The following is a 17,385-nucleotide window of genomic DNA, read 5'->3' as shown; positions in this document are numbered from 1 at the left end:
TGGAGCTTCCAATAGATCTAATGGACAATCAGCACATAATAAGTGGTATAAATACAAATCAGAGAATTGCAACGAGAGTAACTTATTTGAGAGGATGGGAGAAAAAAATGATGATAACAAAAATGCCTCTGAAGAAGCAACATTGAACTGAAACCTGAATGATGAAAGGAGCTTTTGTGCAAATATTTGGAGTAAATAATTTTAAGCAGATAGAAGATCAAAGACAAAGCTCCTGAGACAGGAATACTCTTAATTTGTTTTGTGTTTTTTTTTTAAGTAATGATGCCCAGAGTTTAGGGAGTGAAGGCAACCAGTGGTCTATGATGCAGGAGAGCTATACAGGCCAAGTCATATAAAGATTTCTGAAGATGATAAATACTTTATATTTTATTTTAAGAGCAATGACAATCTATCAGATTTTTTTTTCTCAACAAGGACTTATGCGATCTAGTAGATGTTTGTAGAAAAGCATGGTTTCTCTGGGGAGAATACATTTTTAGGAGGCAAGTACAAAGACAATGGAACTAGCTAGTAAATTGTTATAACAGCCAAGGAACAGATGATGTGGTTATAAACAAAGACATCAGTAATATATAGGTGAAAAGTGATCAGATTCAGGGTTGTTTTAAGGTATAAATGATAGAATTTGATGAAGGATTTGATAGACAGGAAAGAGAAAAAAAAGTGAGTAATCATGAATGACTCTTAAGAGTTTTTCTAAGCAATTGTGTGATGAGTGCAGTAATTTCTTGATATTAGGAGGAAATGGAGAGAAAATAGATTTCTGGGAAAAATCAAGTATTTGATTGCTATAATTTTAGTTTTTAGATTAAATAACCAGATGGAGGTATCAAGTAGGCAGCTGAGTCCATGAGTTGGAGCTCATGGAAGTGGTAAGGACTTAGAGGTACAAATTTTAGGCTATAATAATGAGTAAAAGTTGACAGTGTTCTCACTCTCTAGGAACTTACAATTCAGTCTGTAGCAGAGACATTAGTCAAATAAGTAGGCTAATGAATATCAGATTATAAATTGAATAAATTTTATAAAGATAAATAAGTTATCAAAAGAATAAATATGTGGGGGACACGTTTAATTAGGAGTCTTCCTGAGAAGTGATGGTTGAGGTCCAGAGGAAAAAATTCAAGATTATTTTACAAAGAGGAGGCAGTGGTTGGGGAAAACTCTTTGTGAAAGAACATTTTAGGCAGAGAGAACATCAGGAGAAAACTCTCATGAAAGAAGACAAATGGTAATTTTGAGAGGTAAAAGAAGATATGTGTTCAAAGACTGACAACTTTTTCTTCAAAGGGCAAAAACAAAACAAAACAAAACAACCCCACAAAAACAACAAAAAACTCACACACACACACAAAAAACCCTCCAAGCATTTAGTGAGGGAAATGTACTAAAAATAGTGAGCTAAGTTATCTAATGCTGAACAGTCAAAAGGTACATTCAGAAGAAGATCAGCCTGAAGAACTGCCTGGTGGGCCAGTATGACGAAGATGAAGAATAGGTCACTAAAGGAAGCCAGAAACTGAAGCTACTTTAACATGTTGGAATAACTAAATCAAATGTGAAAGCCAGTATAGTCTTTTAAACACATGCTACATTACAAGAACCTTTAAACCTCTTGTAATAGCTCCCAGGACCAGAATTCAAGGCAGGAAATTATATAAAGAAGAAGCCAATCAATTTTGTTGCAATGAGGCTTTTTAAAATTCTAGACTTAGCTGTTCAACATTGGCCTTCTGATCTTTAGAATGGCAGGTTCTAAAAAAAAGAAAACAATTGCTCAACCCCTTCCATAAGTGCATATTTAATAAATACTCAACTGACTGATTAATTGAATGAATAACTGCATAGAAAACACTGGGTTGATGTCAGAGGGTATGAGTCTTCAATTTAAGTTTCTATGCCATAAGGACAAAGATGAGCCAAACATCTCAGGGGACCAGAGCTCCTTTGGAAACCATGCACCAAAGGTCTCATGCATAAATAATCCTCTGTACCTATTATCAAGGAAGAAAAATTAATTGTTGGCTATGTCATCGGAGCCAGTTAAAACAGGAACACCTTCACTAAATATTATTTGGAGGAAAAATACACTTGGAGACAGCACCAAATGGAAAATGATGGGTATGAAGTGACTCTTTAAATGAATTTGTGATATTCAAGCTCAAAAGATTAGTCTTCACTTTAAATGCTTAATGAACTAGGAGGAGGACAACAATAATAATTTTGAGAACCTCAGCTCTCAATTTTTCAGGTACAACATCTCACCAGCATTGTTGGGAAAATGTCCCAGGCAGCATATCTTTTCTGGAAATTACCTTTCTACTCTAGTCTATTTGTTTTTTACATGTGGCTTCTAAGTATAGCTCTGCACCCTGCTGGTCGATTAATAATGGCTCTTAAATGATATCTGGAAAAAGACCATTCTCTTCCAGGCAGCAGATCATATGATTCTAAAGAACAGAATTGCTTGGCTATATTTTACAAAGTTAGTAAATTTTTAGAATCATTTTATTTACTTCAAAATTCCATCTAACTCATTTAAAATTGGAGCATTTCCTTTGAAATATACACTCTTGTTGCCTGGGAGACGTATTTCAGTTTCAGCACGATGGCTTCACTAAGCCTTAGCGTGAATTCCTCATCCTTCCTGCTTACAGGATTTTCTGGCCTGGAGCAGCAATATCACTGGATCTCCATTCCCTTCTCCACCATCTATGCCATGGTGCTTCTGGGAAACGGCCTGGTGCTGCACGTGATCCGGACGGAGCCAAGCCTGCACCAGCCCATGTTCTACTTCCTGGCGATGCTGGCCCTCACTGACCTGTGCATGGGGCTGTCCACAGTGCACACGGTGCTGGGGATCTTGTGGGGGCTCAGCCAGGAAGTCAGCCTGAATGCCTGCATTGCACAGGCTTATTTCATCCATGGTTTGTCCTTCATGGAGTCTTCTGTCCTCCTTGCGATGGCCTTTGACCGCTACATTGCCATTTGTCACCCACTACACTACTCCTCCATCCTAACGCATAACAAAATCATGAAAATTGGGATGGCAATCTTATGTAGGAGTACTTTACTCATACCTCCAGTCATCATTCGCCTAAAGTTCTTAAATTATTGCCATCCCCACATCCTCTCTCACTCTTTCTGCCTGCACCAGGACCTTCTCCGCCTAGCCTGCTCAGACATTCGATTCAATAGCTACTATGCCCTGATGCTGGTCATTTGCACGCTATTGTTGGATGCTCTTCTTATTCTTTTCTCCTATGTCCTGATTCTTAAGTCAGTCCTGGCAATTGCCTCTCAAGAGGAACGGCATAAATCATTTCAGACCTGCATCTCCCATATCTGTGCTGTCCTCGTGTTCTACATCCCCATCATTAGCTTAACTATGGTGCACCGTTTTGGGAAGCATCTCCCCCCCATGGTCCATGTCCTCATGGGCAACATCTATATCCTTTTCCCACCCTTGATGAACCCCATCATCTACAGTGTCAAGACTCAAAAGATTCGTAGCAGAGTGCTCAGAGTTTTTTCTCTGAAAATATATTGATATACTCAGGTCTTTTAAAAAACAAAAAAGGACAAAAATAATAAGTACACAAAAATCAATATAAAAATAAATTTTATTAGAATTAGAGATTTTGCCCTGAGTCTATGATTCTTGATTTTAAAATGCATTTTAAATGTAATCGGAGAATGACCTACAAATACATCTCATTTTAACCTATATCCTGGAAATGAGTTGTTCTTAGGGCTGGAGGTGAGAGACTCCATCTGAAACATTTCATAAATCTTACCAACTGTTGTTCTGTGTGAAACAAGACATATGAAGGTTGTTCCATAAGCATAATCCTATTCACAAAGGTATAAAAGTAGTTAATGTGTCCAAATAGATTTGGAAGCATTTTCTTTGCAGTATAACAAAGCTAAATTCAAATCCTAGGGCTTCCAGTGTCAAAAGCAGATAACTTGAAGCTTCTTTAATTCTCTGAGATTCAGTGAATTAATCTTCAAAATGGAAACAATTCCAAAACCACAGACATGTTGTGATAACTATATAGGCCAGAATTGTCCAATAGAATTTTTTCAAAAATGATAGAAATGCTATAATATAGAATAGTATAGATCAATATAGAACAATAGCTACACATAACTACTGAGCATTTGAAAGGTACATAGTACAACTGGGCAATTCTTTTTTAAATTCCAGTTAATTGTAGCTAATTTATATTTAAATATTAAAAGACCAGTGTATTGGACAGTTCAGATATAGACTATAAAAAAGACATATAATGAAATATGACGTGGAATTCAACTTTTATCATGTCTACTTTAAATCGCAATACTCACTTCTTATATTTTATGTGTGCACTCCACTTTCATTGAGCTGAAAATGGATTTTGCTCTGAATCTGTTTTTAAATCTAAAAGGCAAAGTGTCCTGAGCAGATGAAACTGTGTGCTTATGACTAATTATGAGTCTAAGAGAGAAATATAAAAGAATATAAACAAGTATCCTTCAAAGTAATTTAGTCCTGTTTTCAAAGGAAGGAAAGAAAGGAATCAGGTATGTGTCTGTAGGGATAACGAAAAAATAATTAGTTTAATCTTTCTATAATCTCCTAGGTACTTAAGTTGGGAAATGTTAACAGTCAACAGATGAATGCATCAGAGTAATTTTACACCAAGAAAGCAATTATTTTCTAAGGATATTTTTAGATATAAATCTAAACTTATGTATTTAAAACTTACATTTAAAACCTGTGTTTATGCCTTTTCCTTTTTTTGTACTCCATTCAATTAAGTAGTCTCTGTTTATTGACTCAGTCAAGAAAGTAGAAATACTGGCTTTAGTTTCCAATAGCTTAAGCCTCAAAGTTAGGGAATAGTTCCTGGATAGAACAAAGTATCTTGGCCAGAAACAATAACGTAAAATTATCCTTAGGATAATAAATTAGGACTACTGAGTTAGAGTAGGGGGTTAATTAGAAGGAGAGGAGAGTGACTTTCCTGATATCAATGAGGATCTAGTCTACTTTCTGCCAAAGCTACAAGAGCTGAAGAGTATAATGTACGGTCTGAAGTGGGGATGAAAAATGACTATATTCTAATTGCTAATTTCAATGTGATTCATTCTCTTGCTATATAACCAATATAGCTATAACTCATTAGGTTAATATGAATGTCAGGTATTGGACTATGTGCTCTAATGATAATAATCTTCATGGTCCATATTAGAAGACTAGCACATGGCCAATTTGACAAGATGGGTATGGCCCAGTTTTAGAATGAAAACAGCAGTTAGCTGCTGAATCTTCAGGGGTCGTATAGGTGTCTAATCCTTGGGTACATGTTGCTCAATGATCAGACAAGCTTCCCTTCAATGCCTTGACACTGCATAATCATCTCTCCTCAGAACTGACTCAATCTTGGGGAAGCAGGGGCCTCTGCAATAGCAGGATATGTATTCCACCAGACATTCATGATGGAAGACTGACAGGGACTTAATGTTGAGTTAAAGGAATAGAGTTACATGTCTGATACACCTGAGTGGTTGGTCTGAGAGTCATGTTTAATATGGTGAGTGGGGGGTTCATTTGAGAGCTTTATACTATGAATATCTGTACCTAAAATTATGGCAATTTATAGAACATGAATCAACAACGTTGGAAATAATGGCTGTGAAGATTTCTGGTGTATTCTTAGAAATCACAGGTTATTTTAGAACTATGTAATTATATTATCATGATGAGATTTATAAAGAACTTCAGAATGTTTATAATTCATGACCAAATGGAACGAGGTCAGTCAAAGGAAGGGAGATGGGTAAAGGTAGCAGATAAAAGTAAATTTCGGATGATTACTGGGTTTTACACAGAAACAAACAGGTTTGGAAAGTTTGTGCTTTGGATTGTTTGTTTTATAAAGTCCTCTAGTTTGGGGAGCTAACTTGAAAAATAACTAAACCTCTTCCTAGGGAGAAAGGCCATTTTTGAGTAATTAGTCCAGGTCCTGACATTGATAATAGAGTGATTTATCGCAGGTCTTAAAAATACAATCTAGCCTTCACAGCCTTTTGAGAAACTAGGTAGAGACATTCTTCCATAGATTCCAGACAGCCAGCTTCTGAGGAATAAGAAGGCTGTTATCCATGAAGTAATTAATTCTGGGGCTGTTGTCAATGTGGTGGCCTGAAGAGCCAGTGAGAAATAGTAACCTTGTAGGAGTTAACCAGACTTCATTATAAGGCTACTGTAAGGCTACTGTCCAGCTTGGGTGGGAAACACGATGAAGAGTTGAGTTGAGGGAAACACACGTTCTCTGCTTGTTGCTTTTGTTACTAGGTAGAGTGCAATGTCATTAACAGTGCTTCCTAAATGTAGTCATAACTAATAAGAAGGATGCTAAAGGATATTCCATATTTAGGGGATTTGAAGTATTATTCTCTGTAAAATTTGACTCAAAAGAGAAGACAAACCAATACTGGTGTTTGAGTAATCCCTCACTGACTTGGGTAGGCTTGCTAACTGACAGAAGCAGGATGCAGTAAATGAGAAGGTCTAGGCTGAGTTGGATTCACTTTGCTCTCACATAAAAAAGCTAAGGTTAAGAATGGGAAAGATTGGTGATCTTTAGAAGTGAGAAAACATGTTTTTAATAAGAATAATCTGCTCATAATAAATCTACCAGCAGATGCTCACTGTACACTATACTAATTTTCCAAGGCCTATCAAAACTTTATTGTTAAATAGACTTAGAAGATTTTCTACCTGAGGCTATGTGTTGTTCCCTAGGATATTTGTGACCCCACTATTTGAAAAAGGGAAAATGCTCTAGAGTAATGAACAAAGACCTCTAGATGAGAGAAAAAAAAAATAGATCCATTTCCTAGAATGACTCTTGTGGAAATTTAAAATATAATACTTGACCCAGTCAAGAAATCCTTTGCAAGGGAAATAGGTGTCCTAAAGCTTTTCCACCAAAAGTGTGGTTTCTGGTCCTGCAGCCTTAGGGCCATATGGGAGCTAGTAGGAAATGCAGAATCTTGAGCTCCAGTCCAGCCCTACTGAATCAGAATTTATATTAGTTTTAGTTTTGAGGACGCTGGTAATGTTCTTCTTCTTGATCAGTGTTGGTTATAAGCTTTTGTAATTTTGTGGCAATTAATCTAGCTGTCTCATTATTTATGCACGTTTCTGTGCTCAGTATAATAATAAAATATGAATTTAAGAAACATGAAAGTGTCAATTTACAGGTAAACCTGAAAGATTAAAAATACATTTTTATTTCTGCTTCTTTCTATAATCCACTAAAGCTATAGGTGTACACACAGAGACATTGTGAAAGGGAATGATAGCAGTGTATACACAAACAAATTTCATAAATATAGAAATCTTATATAGGATTCTCAAGAGACAAAACAGGTATGTAAATCTAAAATCTAGGTACTTACAGGAGATACTAATGAGAAGAAAAAATGATCTGCACAGAACAATCCTGGAAAACACAGGGGTGGGAATGAGAAAGGTAGAAATGTGAACATTTGTGTGAGATTCCTTACCTAAACTATTCAGAAATCCACTTCTTTTTAATTCTGGCAAAACGATTCATTTCTATAGTAACTGATTCAAATATGGTCCACATATTATGTACAAAGGATGCTAGGACTGAGGTGTCATACATAAAAGAGAAAAAATTATGTAAAATAATACACGTTGAGTATTGAAGCTCATGGAAAACTTTTCCCCACCCATCTCCTAAAATACTAAACAGACTGCTATTCCACATCTAGGGGATTTATAGGATTATTCTCTGTAAAAACTGTTTCAAAAGAAAAGACAGACGGATATTGGTATTTTAGTAATCCCTCACTGAATTGGGTAGGCTCCTTCCTCATCAGCCTACAAAGTAACTGACTTGTTAACAAATCCGTACTTGATTTTTGGTTCTTCTCCATGACACATGGATGGACAGCCAAAAATTACCAGGGATCTGATTTAATCCACCAATACAAAAATCACAAGTCCAAAATAAATTTTAAGGAAGAAAATTGACTGGGTGGAGCAGAGCTTATTCAGAGCAAAGAATAAAACTGGAAAAAAAATAATACTCTTAATGAAATACTCAGTTATATTAGATCCCTGATATAAGAACAAACTACTATTAATAAGAAATAATTAGATAACACAGAATATTATTTTTAAATTAAACAACAATATGAGAAAACCAATAGAAGTCTCAGGGGATAGATTAAAGGAAGAAGAACAAAGTGTTAAACACAAGGACTGAGAGAAAAAAACATATAGGTTCAATCCAAGAACACCAATGTCTTACTACAGAAGTTATAGAAAGACAGGGAAGACAAGATGGGTACTAGATTTATCAGGGTGATCACTTTGTAAGTTATATAAAAGTCTAATGACTATGTTGTATGCTTGGAACTAATATAACAGTATATGCCAACTGTAATTGAAAAATTATATATATATATATATATAATTTTTTTAAGGTAAAAATAAAAACAACAAAACAAACAAAAAAATGTATAGGAGAAATTTGTTAGAATTAGGAATTTATTAGGAAATTATATAAGACTTTTCCCAGAACAAAGAACACAAGTTCAAATTGAGAGTATCACCAAGAACACTTGGGGTGGAGGGGCAGATAATATATATATGTAATTTCATAATAAGTTAAGAGAATGAAAAAACAAGCCATAGATTGGCAGAAAACATTTGCAAAATACATATCTAATAAAGGACTTGTATCACAAATATGCAAAGAACTTCTAAAACTCAGCAATAAAAAAATAAATAACTCAGTTAAAAACTGTATAAAAGATCTGAATGGGCACTTCACCAAAGAAGATATACAAATAGCAATAATCATATGAAAAGATGCTCAATATCACTTGTTGTTAGGGAATTGCAAATTAAAACAACAATGAAATATCACTACACACCTATTAAAATGGCTAAAACCCAAAACACTGATAATACCAAATGCTGGTGAGAATGTGGAGCAATAGGGACTCTCATTTATTGTTGGTGGGAATGCAAAAGAGTACAGCCACTCTGGAAAAGAATTTGGCAGTTTCTCACAAAACTAAATATTGTTCTGCCAAATAATACAGCAATTGTACTCCTAGATATTTTACCCAAAGGAGCTGAAAGCTTATGTTCACACTAAGATATGCATAGAATGTTTATAGCAGTTTTATTTATAATTGCAAAAATTGGAAGCAACTAAGATGAATGGATAAATACACTATAGTACATCCATACAAAGTAATGTTATTCTTTGATTAAAAACAGAGAGAGCTCTCAAGCTGTGAAAAGACATGGAAGAAGCTTAAAGCACATTGCTAAGGGAGAAGAGCCATCTCGAGATGGCTACATATTTATATGACTTTAACTATATGAAGTTCTGAAAAAGGCAAAGCTGTACAAATAGGGAAAAGATCAGTTGTTGCCAGCGATTCAGGTAGGAGGGGAGGAAAGAATAGGTGGAGCACAGGGGATGCCTTTCTAGTCTTTCCCTATTTGGGCCCTATAGTAAGATGTAAGGCTTTCATTAGAATTTTTCTCTCTTGCTCTTTGGCATCCAGGAATCTCTCTTGCCTATGAAGCTATGAAGGGGCAGCTTGAATAGCCCTAAATGTTAATGCAGATTTAGAGCAAAAATCCCAGCCAGTTCAACATCCTCAATTTACAGGAAAGAAAGCTGAGACCCAAAAAATTTCTACCACTATTTTAGTTACAGGACCACAATCCCTTATTCATTTTCTTGAAATTCACAGAACTTTGAAACCTGAAGCTTTTGGCTGCACAACCTGACCTAAAGTGATGACAAAACCTGATATGAACTGATGTGAGGATATTGTCATATTTCTTCAGAGTTAAATATTGATATGTTCATTGAAATGATATGAATCTATTTTATTATGAGGGACTTAATAGGACCCCAATGATATTGTTATCTAATATCAAGAATATGACCATGTCATTTTAAAATCTTCCATCTGTGGAAGATATAACTGGAGATGGGTTTTAAACTGGTAACAGTTTACTGCCTTCTTGCTTATTATATGTATCTTGAAATATTATCTACCAAAACTTTTTTATCCAAGGAGGAAAGCATAACAATTTCTATTGTCACCTAATTTCTCACTGTCTTTTTCATCCTTTTTTCCTGTACTATATTTTGGTTTCCTTAATTTGTTTTCCAAGGATAGGTAGCATAAATACTATTGTTTTTTTTTAAATATCCAAAACCACAAGGAGAAACCATTCAATTAACCACCACTTATGGTTTTAAGACATTTGGAAGACAAGCATTTGAAATGCAGGGAACATTTAGTGTCTCTTTCCATTAGCACTCACAGTTGTGTGGTAAGATATAGCTTCTCTCAGTGAGCACTGAAATGTCCAGGTAACTGACTGTGAGACGGGCACTTGTCTGGCATCGATCATCGAGTCAAGGTCAGCTGATGGTTAGTCATCATATTTATAGGGAAGTTATACTAATATAAATGGAAAAGGTTTTCAGGAAGCCCTTGCTCAATACCAGTAAACCATGGGTATTTAGAAGGCTTCACTTAAGAGAAGTTAATGAGAAAACATCCTTTTCTCCACAAATCTCTTTCATCTGCATGGAGTCAGTTTTGAATGCCATCAGTATAATGGGATTTGTCTCTATCTCTTTTTTCCTCCACCTGGAACTCCCTTAATGTGTTCTTTAACAAAATGAAGGGGATCTCTATAGTAGCTGATGGCATTTCTGGACCCCTCTGATGGTGAGTTTGTGATCAATGGAAGAGAGGGGAAGCTAAGGAGACTTAAAATTTCAAAATAAATAAGATGATAGACTCTAGTTTTAGGAGCCTTCTAAGAAATGTACAATTCTTCCATATATGGCATTGACAATTTATATTTGCAAATGACTCCATGGGAACAGGATATCACTGTAGTAGCATGAGTCTCTGACATGTACAAGAAACACGTAAGTGTATGTTTACTTGGGTGTCTGAGAGTGCTAGCCAGAGGAACAACTGAACAAATTGTAGAGGGAGAGAAAGCAAGGGTACTTCTCCCTGAGGACTATGTACCAGAACCAGCTCTAGGGCATCTCTTTCTATAAAAGGAATACAATTCAATCCTCTGAGGACTAATGAGGTTCTTAAAAGGAGGCATAAATAGAGAGCTCCAGATTCTTATGTGTGATTTGGGCATCTCCTTGCTTTTATTTTTTTCTCTACTCAACCAGTTAAATATCTTCAGGATCCCAGAAAATATAGGTAAGTAAATTGAGTTATGCTCAGTGAAGACATGTAGAAAAAGACACCAGGAAAAAACAAACAAACAAACAAAAAAACAAGAAAACCAAACAAACAGAAATCAGGAAACTATAGAAGCTGCTCATTTTTCCTAGGACTTAATCATCCTGCCTTTTCCTCAAACCTGACCTGTGATGCATCGAACGTGGATCTAACTCCAAACTTGATCTGCAATTGTAGCCTGTCTTTATGCTCTTTTATTAAATGGGTTCTCTTCAAAGGGCACATATATATGTTTTTTTTTCCTTTTAGATATATTTATGCAATGGTCATTTTTCTTTGATATGAAGATCTGAATGCTGTGCTTAGATGTGTTGAACTTATATTGCAGGGGTTAAATACAAGGCTCAATGGTTAAGCAAATTTAGTAGTTAAGGATAATGCATATTGTACATGTACACAAATGTTAGGTTGGTGCAAAAGTAATTGCAGTTTAAAAGGTTAAAAATAATTGCAAAAACTGCAATAACTTTTGCACCAACCTAATATATACAATATTTTTTTCTGATAGAATTTACTGAATATTCATTATATATCAGGTGCTGGTTTAGGCACAGAGCCAGAAGCTGAAACTCAGAAATTCTAATTCCCTTCCTTATATAACAAAGAATCTACATTGGTGATGGGGCAAGGATACTGTTTCTAAGCCCAAGTGTTCATCACTATGTTGAATTGCCTGTACCTTATAAAAGTAAAATGAGAGTTTTGGGGTAAAAATTACCAATTATTATCATGTGCTCAGTATAAGAATATAAGTCTTGGCCTGTATAGGTACCTTAAATTAGCTCAGTCTCTGTTTAGTGGCTCATAAGCCTAAAGTCCAGAAATTTAAATTTGCTCAAGCAACAATTATTTTGGTCTTAATAGTAGTAATTTTGCAAGTGCCCTAATTTGATCTGTTGTTGAGATAGAAACATATCTGGTATATGTAGCAGCCATCCTAAAATACTAACTTTAGAACTGACTCACATTTATAATTGGTGCTTGTTTTTAGGTATTTTACAAATAAAAACTGAACTTTAAATTAAGTAACTTTTTTAAAATTAAAGTTTATTGGGGTAACAATTGTTAGTAAAGTTACATAGGTTTCAAGTATACAATTCTGTATTACATCATCTATATATCACGTTGTGTGTTCACCACCCAGAGTCAGTTCTCCTTCCATCACCATGTATTTGATCCCTTTTACCCTCATCTATTACCCCCTCCCCTTCTCCTCTGGTAACCACTAAACTATTGTCTGTGTCTATGAGTTTTTGTTTCTTCCTTTGTTTGTCTTGTTCCTTTGTTGTTTTCAGTTTTATATACCACATTTTTCAATGGTCATACAGCCAGAATATGACTTAGCCAGTATTTAAATTCAATTCTACGTAGCATACTATTTGTATTACCACACACTGCTTCTGTGTATATATTAATGATTCAGTCAGAATATTCCACCAGTAATACTATAAAATAAGACTATAAAGATCCCAGACTTAAAAGTTAGGTAACCACAGGTGATAATGCTACAGTCAAGACAAAACTAAATAAAACAAAACAGATAGCTAGTGTCCCAAAAGATCACCAGTAAAGTTAGAAAAAAACTTGCAGAATTTGTTTTCCTTTCCCCCATGTCCATTGTTTCTTTCTATCACTTAGACTCTTCTCTCCCTCATCCCTAATGTCCTTATGAAGTCCCACTCACTGTAAGTCCCACCTCCATAACTGCAGTTCACTCACACACAAAGCTCTGGCATAGATCTGTGTAGGTGTGTCCCCAAATTGGTCTTTTCTCTCACTCTGAAGCATCAAAATCCCACTCAAAAAAATCAAACAATCAATTTAAGCCATATGTTAACTAAGTAAACAATTGGTTTATAATTAAACTAGATCCATAGACATACGCATCTCAACATTTTATTTTATTATTTTTAAAGTATAATGACCTTAAATGACATACCAACTTAAGGAAAGTCCTAACGTGCTGACCATTTAAGTATTATACATTCTAACCTGCAACAAAAAATGAGGTCCAAACATTTAATCATATAAAATGATGGATCAGGATACTGAAAACTCAGTTAAAAATAAAAGCAAAGGTGGTAAAACTATACTGTACAATGATTAACATACTGAACTACAGTGGAATCAAGAGCTGAAGAGGCAGTCATTTCTGAAATCTGTGTACCACTTCAGAAAACAAGAAATTTAGCTAGCTTTTATTTGTGAATAGGGACGGGGGGAGGATGGGATCCACTTGTCATCCATTTATTTTGTATCTATGTTTATATCTATTTTTATAACTATATATTTATATGTACACACACACACACACACACACACCCTACCCTAATGTTGTATCTCCTAGCCCAACACCTCCCTTGCTTCTAGCCACATTCTTTGGGAACTACAGAAAAACAGTAATCAATAAATTACCCTCCCTTTCTTTTATTGAAAGACTATGGACCCCTGCTTTATAATGTGAAAGCATTAATTTATTTGCTGCTATGGTGGCACTTGGAAATATGAAGTATATTGTCTAATTTTCAATCAGCGACCCAAGTGGGATAGAGTATTTTTCTTTCACCACATGTTAGGCATATCTATTTAAGAACCCAACTCAGTTTGGCATTAAAAATAGTTTAGGTTTTTAATGTTCATCCTACAATTTTAAGGAATGTGTTGATTGATTCAAGGATCAATCAATTTAATTCAGCTGAGTGTCCTCAATGCCTAGCACAGGGCTTAGCGTGAAAGTCAGTAGTCAATTATGTTGAAGAGGACTTATGTGCTACATTGCTTGAAATCTATTTTGTCAACACCTATTTTCTCCCATTTCCATAAGCAGCATAATTCAATTTCACATCTGTCTGTTTTACTCAGAGATGTGGTCAGTGAAAAATTTGATGACACATTTTTATATCTAGTTTTATTTTTATAGCCAATATTAGATGGTTGTTAAGATCAGAGCTTTTAAATTGACCCTGCCTGACATTGAATCTAGTGGGACCTAGAGCAAAAGGATGAAGGTCTGTGGGACTCTTTTTTTTCACCTATAGGAACATAACAATATCCATATCACAGATTGTTGTAAAAGTGTTTTCAACAGGCTAATTTGAAAATTTAATATATATATATTTAAATATATATATGTACATATATATTATGACATATATTAAACACTTATGAAATGTTAACTATTATCTTTTTCAGGATACAATATTTAATTCTTCTATGGAAGGAGTCAGAGTGCATTTTAAGCTACTTAATCCATCTCATTGTTCTTTCAAAGAGAAGAACACGTTGAGGGAATAAAATCTGATCAAATATCATTCAGCTTAAGGTGGCACTCCCGAATCCTCAGTCAGTCCTGTGGTCTTTCCTTAAAGGTACTTGGTCTAGAATATGTGGTCACAGATGGCTCCTTCCTTTCACAACCACACCAATCCCCAGGATATGTGGTATGTCCTGATTGGAATCCCAGGCCTGGAAGATTCGCATATCTGGATCTCCATCGCTATCGGTTCTATGTACACTGTGGCAGTTGTAGGCAATATCTTCCTGATCTTCCTGATCGTGACCGAGTCCAGTCTCCGTGAGCCCATGTATCTCTTTCTTTCCATGCTGGCCTTAGCCGATGTCCTGCTCTCCACGGCCACAGCCCCCAAGATGCTGGCTATCTTTTGGTTCCATTCTATGGATATATCCTTTGGTAGCTGTGTATCCCAGATGTTTTTCATACATTTCATCTTTGTGGCAGAATCTGCTATTCTCCTGGCCATGGCATTTGATCGCTATGTGGCCATTTGTTACCCACTGAGATATACCACAATCCTAACATCTTCATTCATTGGAAAGATTGGCATAGCATCTGTGGTCAGGAGCTTTCTCATATGCTTTCCATTCATTTTCCTGGTATACCGACTTACATATTGTGGAAGAACCGTCATTCCCCATTCTTACTGTGAGCACATGGGCATTGCCAGATTGGCATGTGACAATATCAATGTCAACATCATTTATGGCCTGACTGTGGCCCTACTCTCTACAGGACTGGATGTAGTGTTCATCATTGTGTCCTATGCAAGGATCCTTCTCACAGTGTTTCAGATACCTTCTTGGGCTGCCAGGCGCAAAGCCCTTAACACATGTGGTTCCCACATTTGCGTCATATTTATGTTTTATGCCCCAGCATTCTTTTCATTTTTTGCCCATCGCTTTGGGGGTAAAACCATCCCTCACCACATCCACATTCTAGTAGCCAATTTCTATGTGGTAGTACCTCCTATGCTCAACCCCATCATTTATGGGGTGAAGACCAAACAGATTCAAGACCGAGTAATTTTGCATTTCTCCTCCATCAGCACATGTTGTTAAAATTAATAATAATAATACATACTGGGTATTTCTGAATGAAACTCACATACGCGCGCGCGCACACACACACACACACACACACACACACATTGTTCAATAGTTTTCCATTGTTTAATTGTTACCCAAGTTGCCAGCGCATTTTCCAAAATCTCTTAAAATTTTGAAAAAATATTTTAATTAATTATATTCTCAATTCTTCTAGGCATTCTATTATCATGTACTTCAACTTAATCTTAAGGATACATAAAGATAACTGAGAAAAGAGAAATATATTTCAAGTTTTAACCCAGATGTACTTTTCCTGTATAGAGTTGGGAAGTGGGAGTGGTGAGACTCCCACTTTTTTTTTTTTATAGACTGTTGAAATTCTGCTGAAATAGAAACACTCTTTGTGCAATCAGCTGATAGTGGACCAATAGCATTAGGCCATCACATTATAGTTATTTGTGTCTGCACCTGTTTCTTAAATTAAAATGTGAGCTCTAAAATCAGATATTTCCTAGTTGACTGATACAAAATTTACTGCATGGAATTGACACATAGTATATATTTATTGAATAAATGGATAATACTGAATTAAAACAAGTAATAACCAACGTTAAATTAACCTACTGGAGACCATATAAGTAACTAAAAGCTGATATTTCTTTCTACATATTGGGGATTTTGGGTCCAAATCATCAAGGAGTATTGTGATATCAATAGAGACTTCACTGAGGGACTAAAAGTTTGAAAAATTTCATACCCCAGACACAAAATAAAAGGCAGTGGAAGACTAAATAGGATATTTACACAAACTCTCATATGAAAAAGGCTCCAATCACACCAAATATAATTATCTACGGACTTATCTCCAGACTCTACTTTAATTCCTTCATAACAAGAAAACATTTTTTACAATCTCTCCTCTTCAAGGCCTAGCACAATGCCATGAGAATGTGAAATCTGACCTTATTGACAAAGAAAGACACAAAAAAAAACACCCACAAAAAAACAACTTTGAAATGTTCTCATGAATATCTGCAACCTTTAGAGGGTTGGTTTTTTCATCTGTTTATAACACACGCATGTACACACACATACACTCATACATACATTTTGTACATACATATTTATACAAACATATATATATATATATATATATACACATGCATACATGCATACATACATACATACACACAATTGTGCACAAAAAAAGAAGAAATCTATGAATAGACTTTCCTATATCATTTTCTTTTTGGAGAAGGGGGAAGAAGACAGAGTAAATACAATTAATTTATGCCTACTGGTGCTAGGCTAAATAAACACTATTTTGATGTATCTTAAACATATTTGGATTTCCCACCCACAATTTTAGAAATTTAAAGTAGATATTTTTTACTACACTTCAGGTATTTTGAGGTGAAATTTATATTCAGTGCTGCATTTATTCATCACAACAATACTGTAAGGTTATTTATATACAAATGCAGGTAATAATATCTGCATTTTATAGGTGAGGGACATGTGTAGGATAGAGAGGTAAAGTTAATTTCTCAAGTTATCAGAGCAAGAGTCAGGCTTGAACAGAAATCCTGTTTTGTACAACTAATGTGGAACTATTAATAATTTTAAAAAGAAGGAAAATATGATTCAGATAACTTATTAGAATAGCAATATGAGTATTATGTG

At 35.3% G+C, this 17,385-nt stretch overlaps 2 protein-coding genes across 2 annotated transcripts; both read left to right on the top strand.

The window, feature by feature from the left end:
• Positions 1–2,629: 2,629 nt before the first annotated feature.
• On the top strand, positions 2,630–3,571 carry OR51V1 (olfactory receptor family 51 subfamily V member 1). Its single transcript, XM_019715801.2, has one exon. The coding sequence runs from the start codon at positions 2,630–2,632 to the stop codon at positions 3,569–3,571; it is 942 nt and encodes a 313-aa protein (XP_019571360.2).
• An 11,171-nt stretch (positions 3,572–14,742) lies between these two features.
• LOC109436955 (olfactory receptor 52Z1P) lies at positions 14,743–15,714 on the top strand. Its single transcript, XM_019715836.2, has one exon. The coding sequence runs from the start codon at positions 14,743–14,745 to the stop codon at positions 15,712–15,714; it is 972 nt and encodes a 323-aa protein (XP_019571395.2).
• The last annotated feature ends 1,671 nt before the right edge of the window (positions 15,715–17,385 follow it).

The sequence above is a fragment of the Rhinolophus sinicus genome, linkage group LG06 (assembly GCF_036562045.2).
Source record: "Rhinolophus sinicus isolate RSC01 linkage group LG06, ASM3656204v1, whole genome shotgun sequence".
Classification (NCBI taxonomy): domain Eukaryota; kingdom Metazoa; phylum Chordata; class Mammalia; order Chiroptera; family Rhinolophidae; genus Rhinolophus; species Rhinolophus sinicus.
This window is presented reverse-complemented; position numbering and strand designations above follow the sequence as displayed.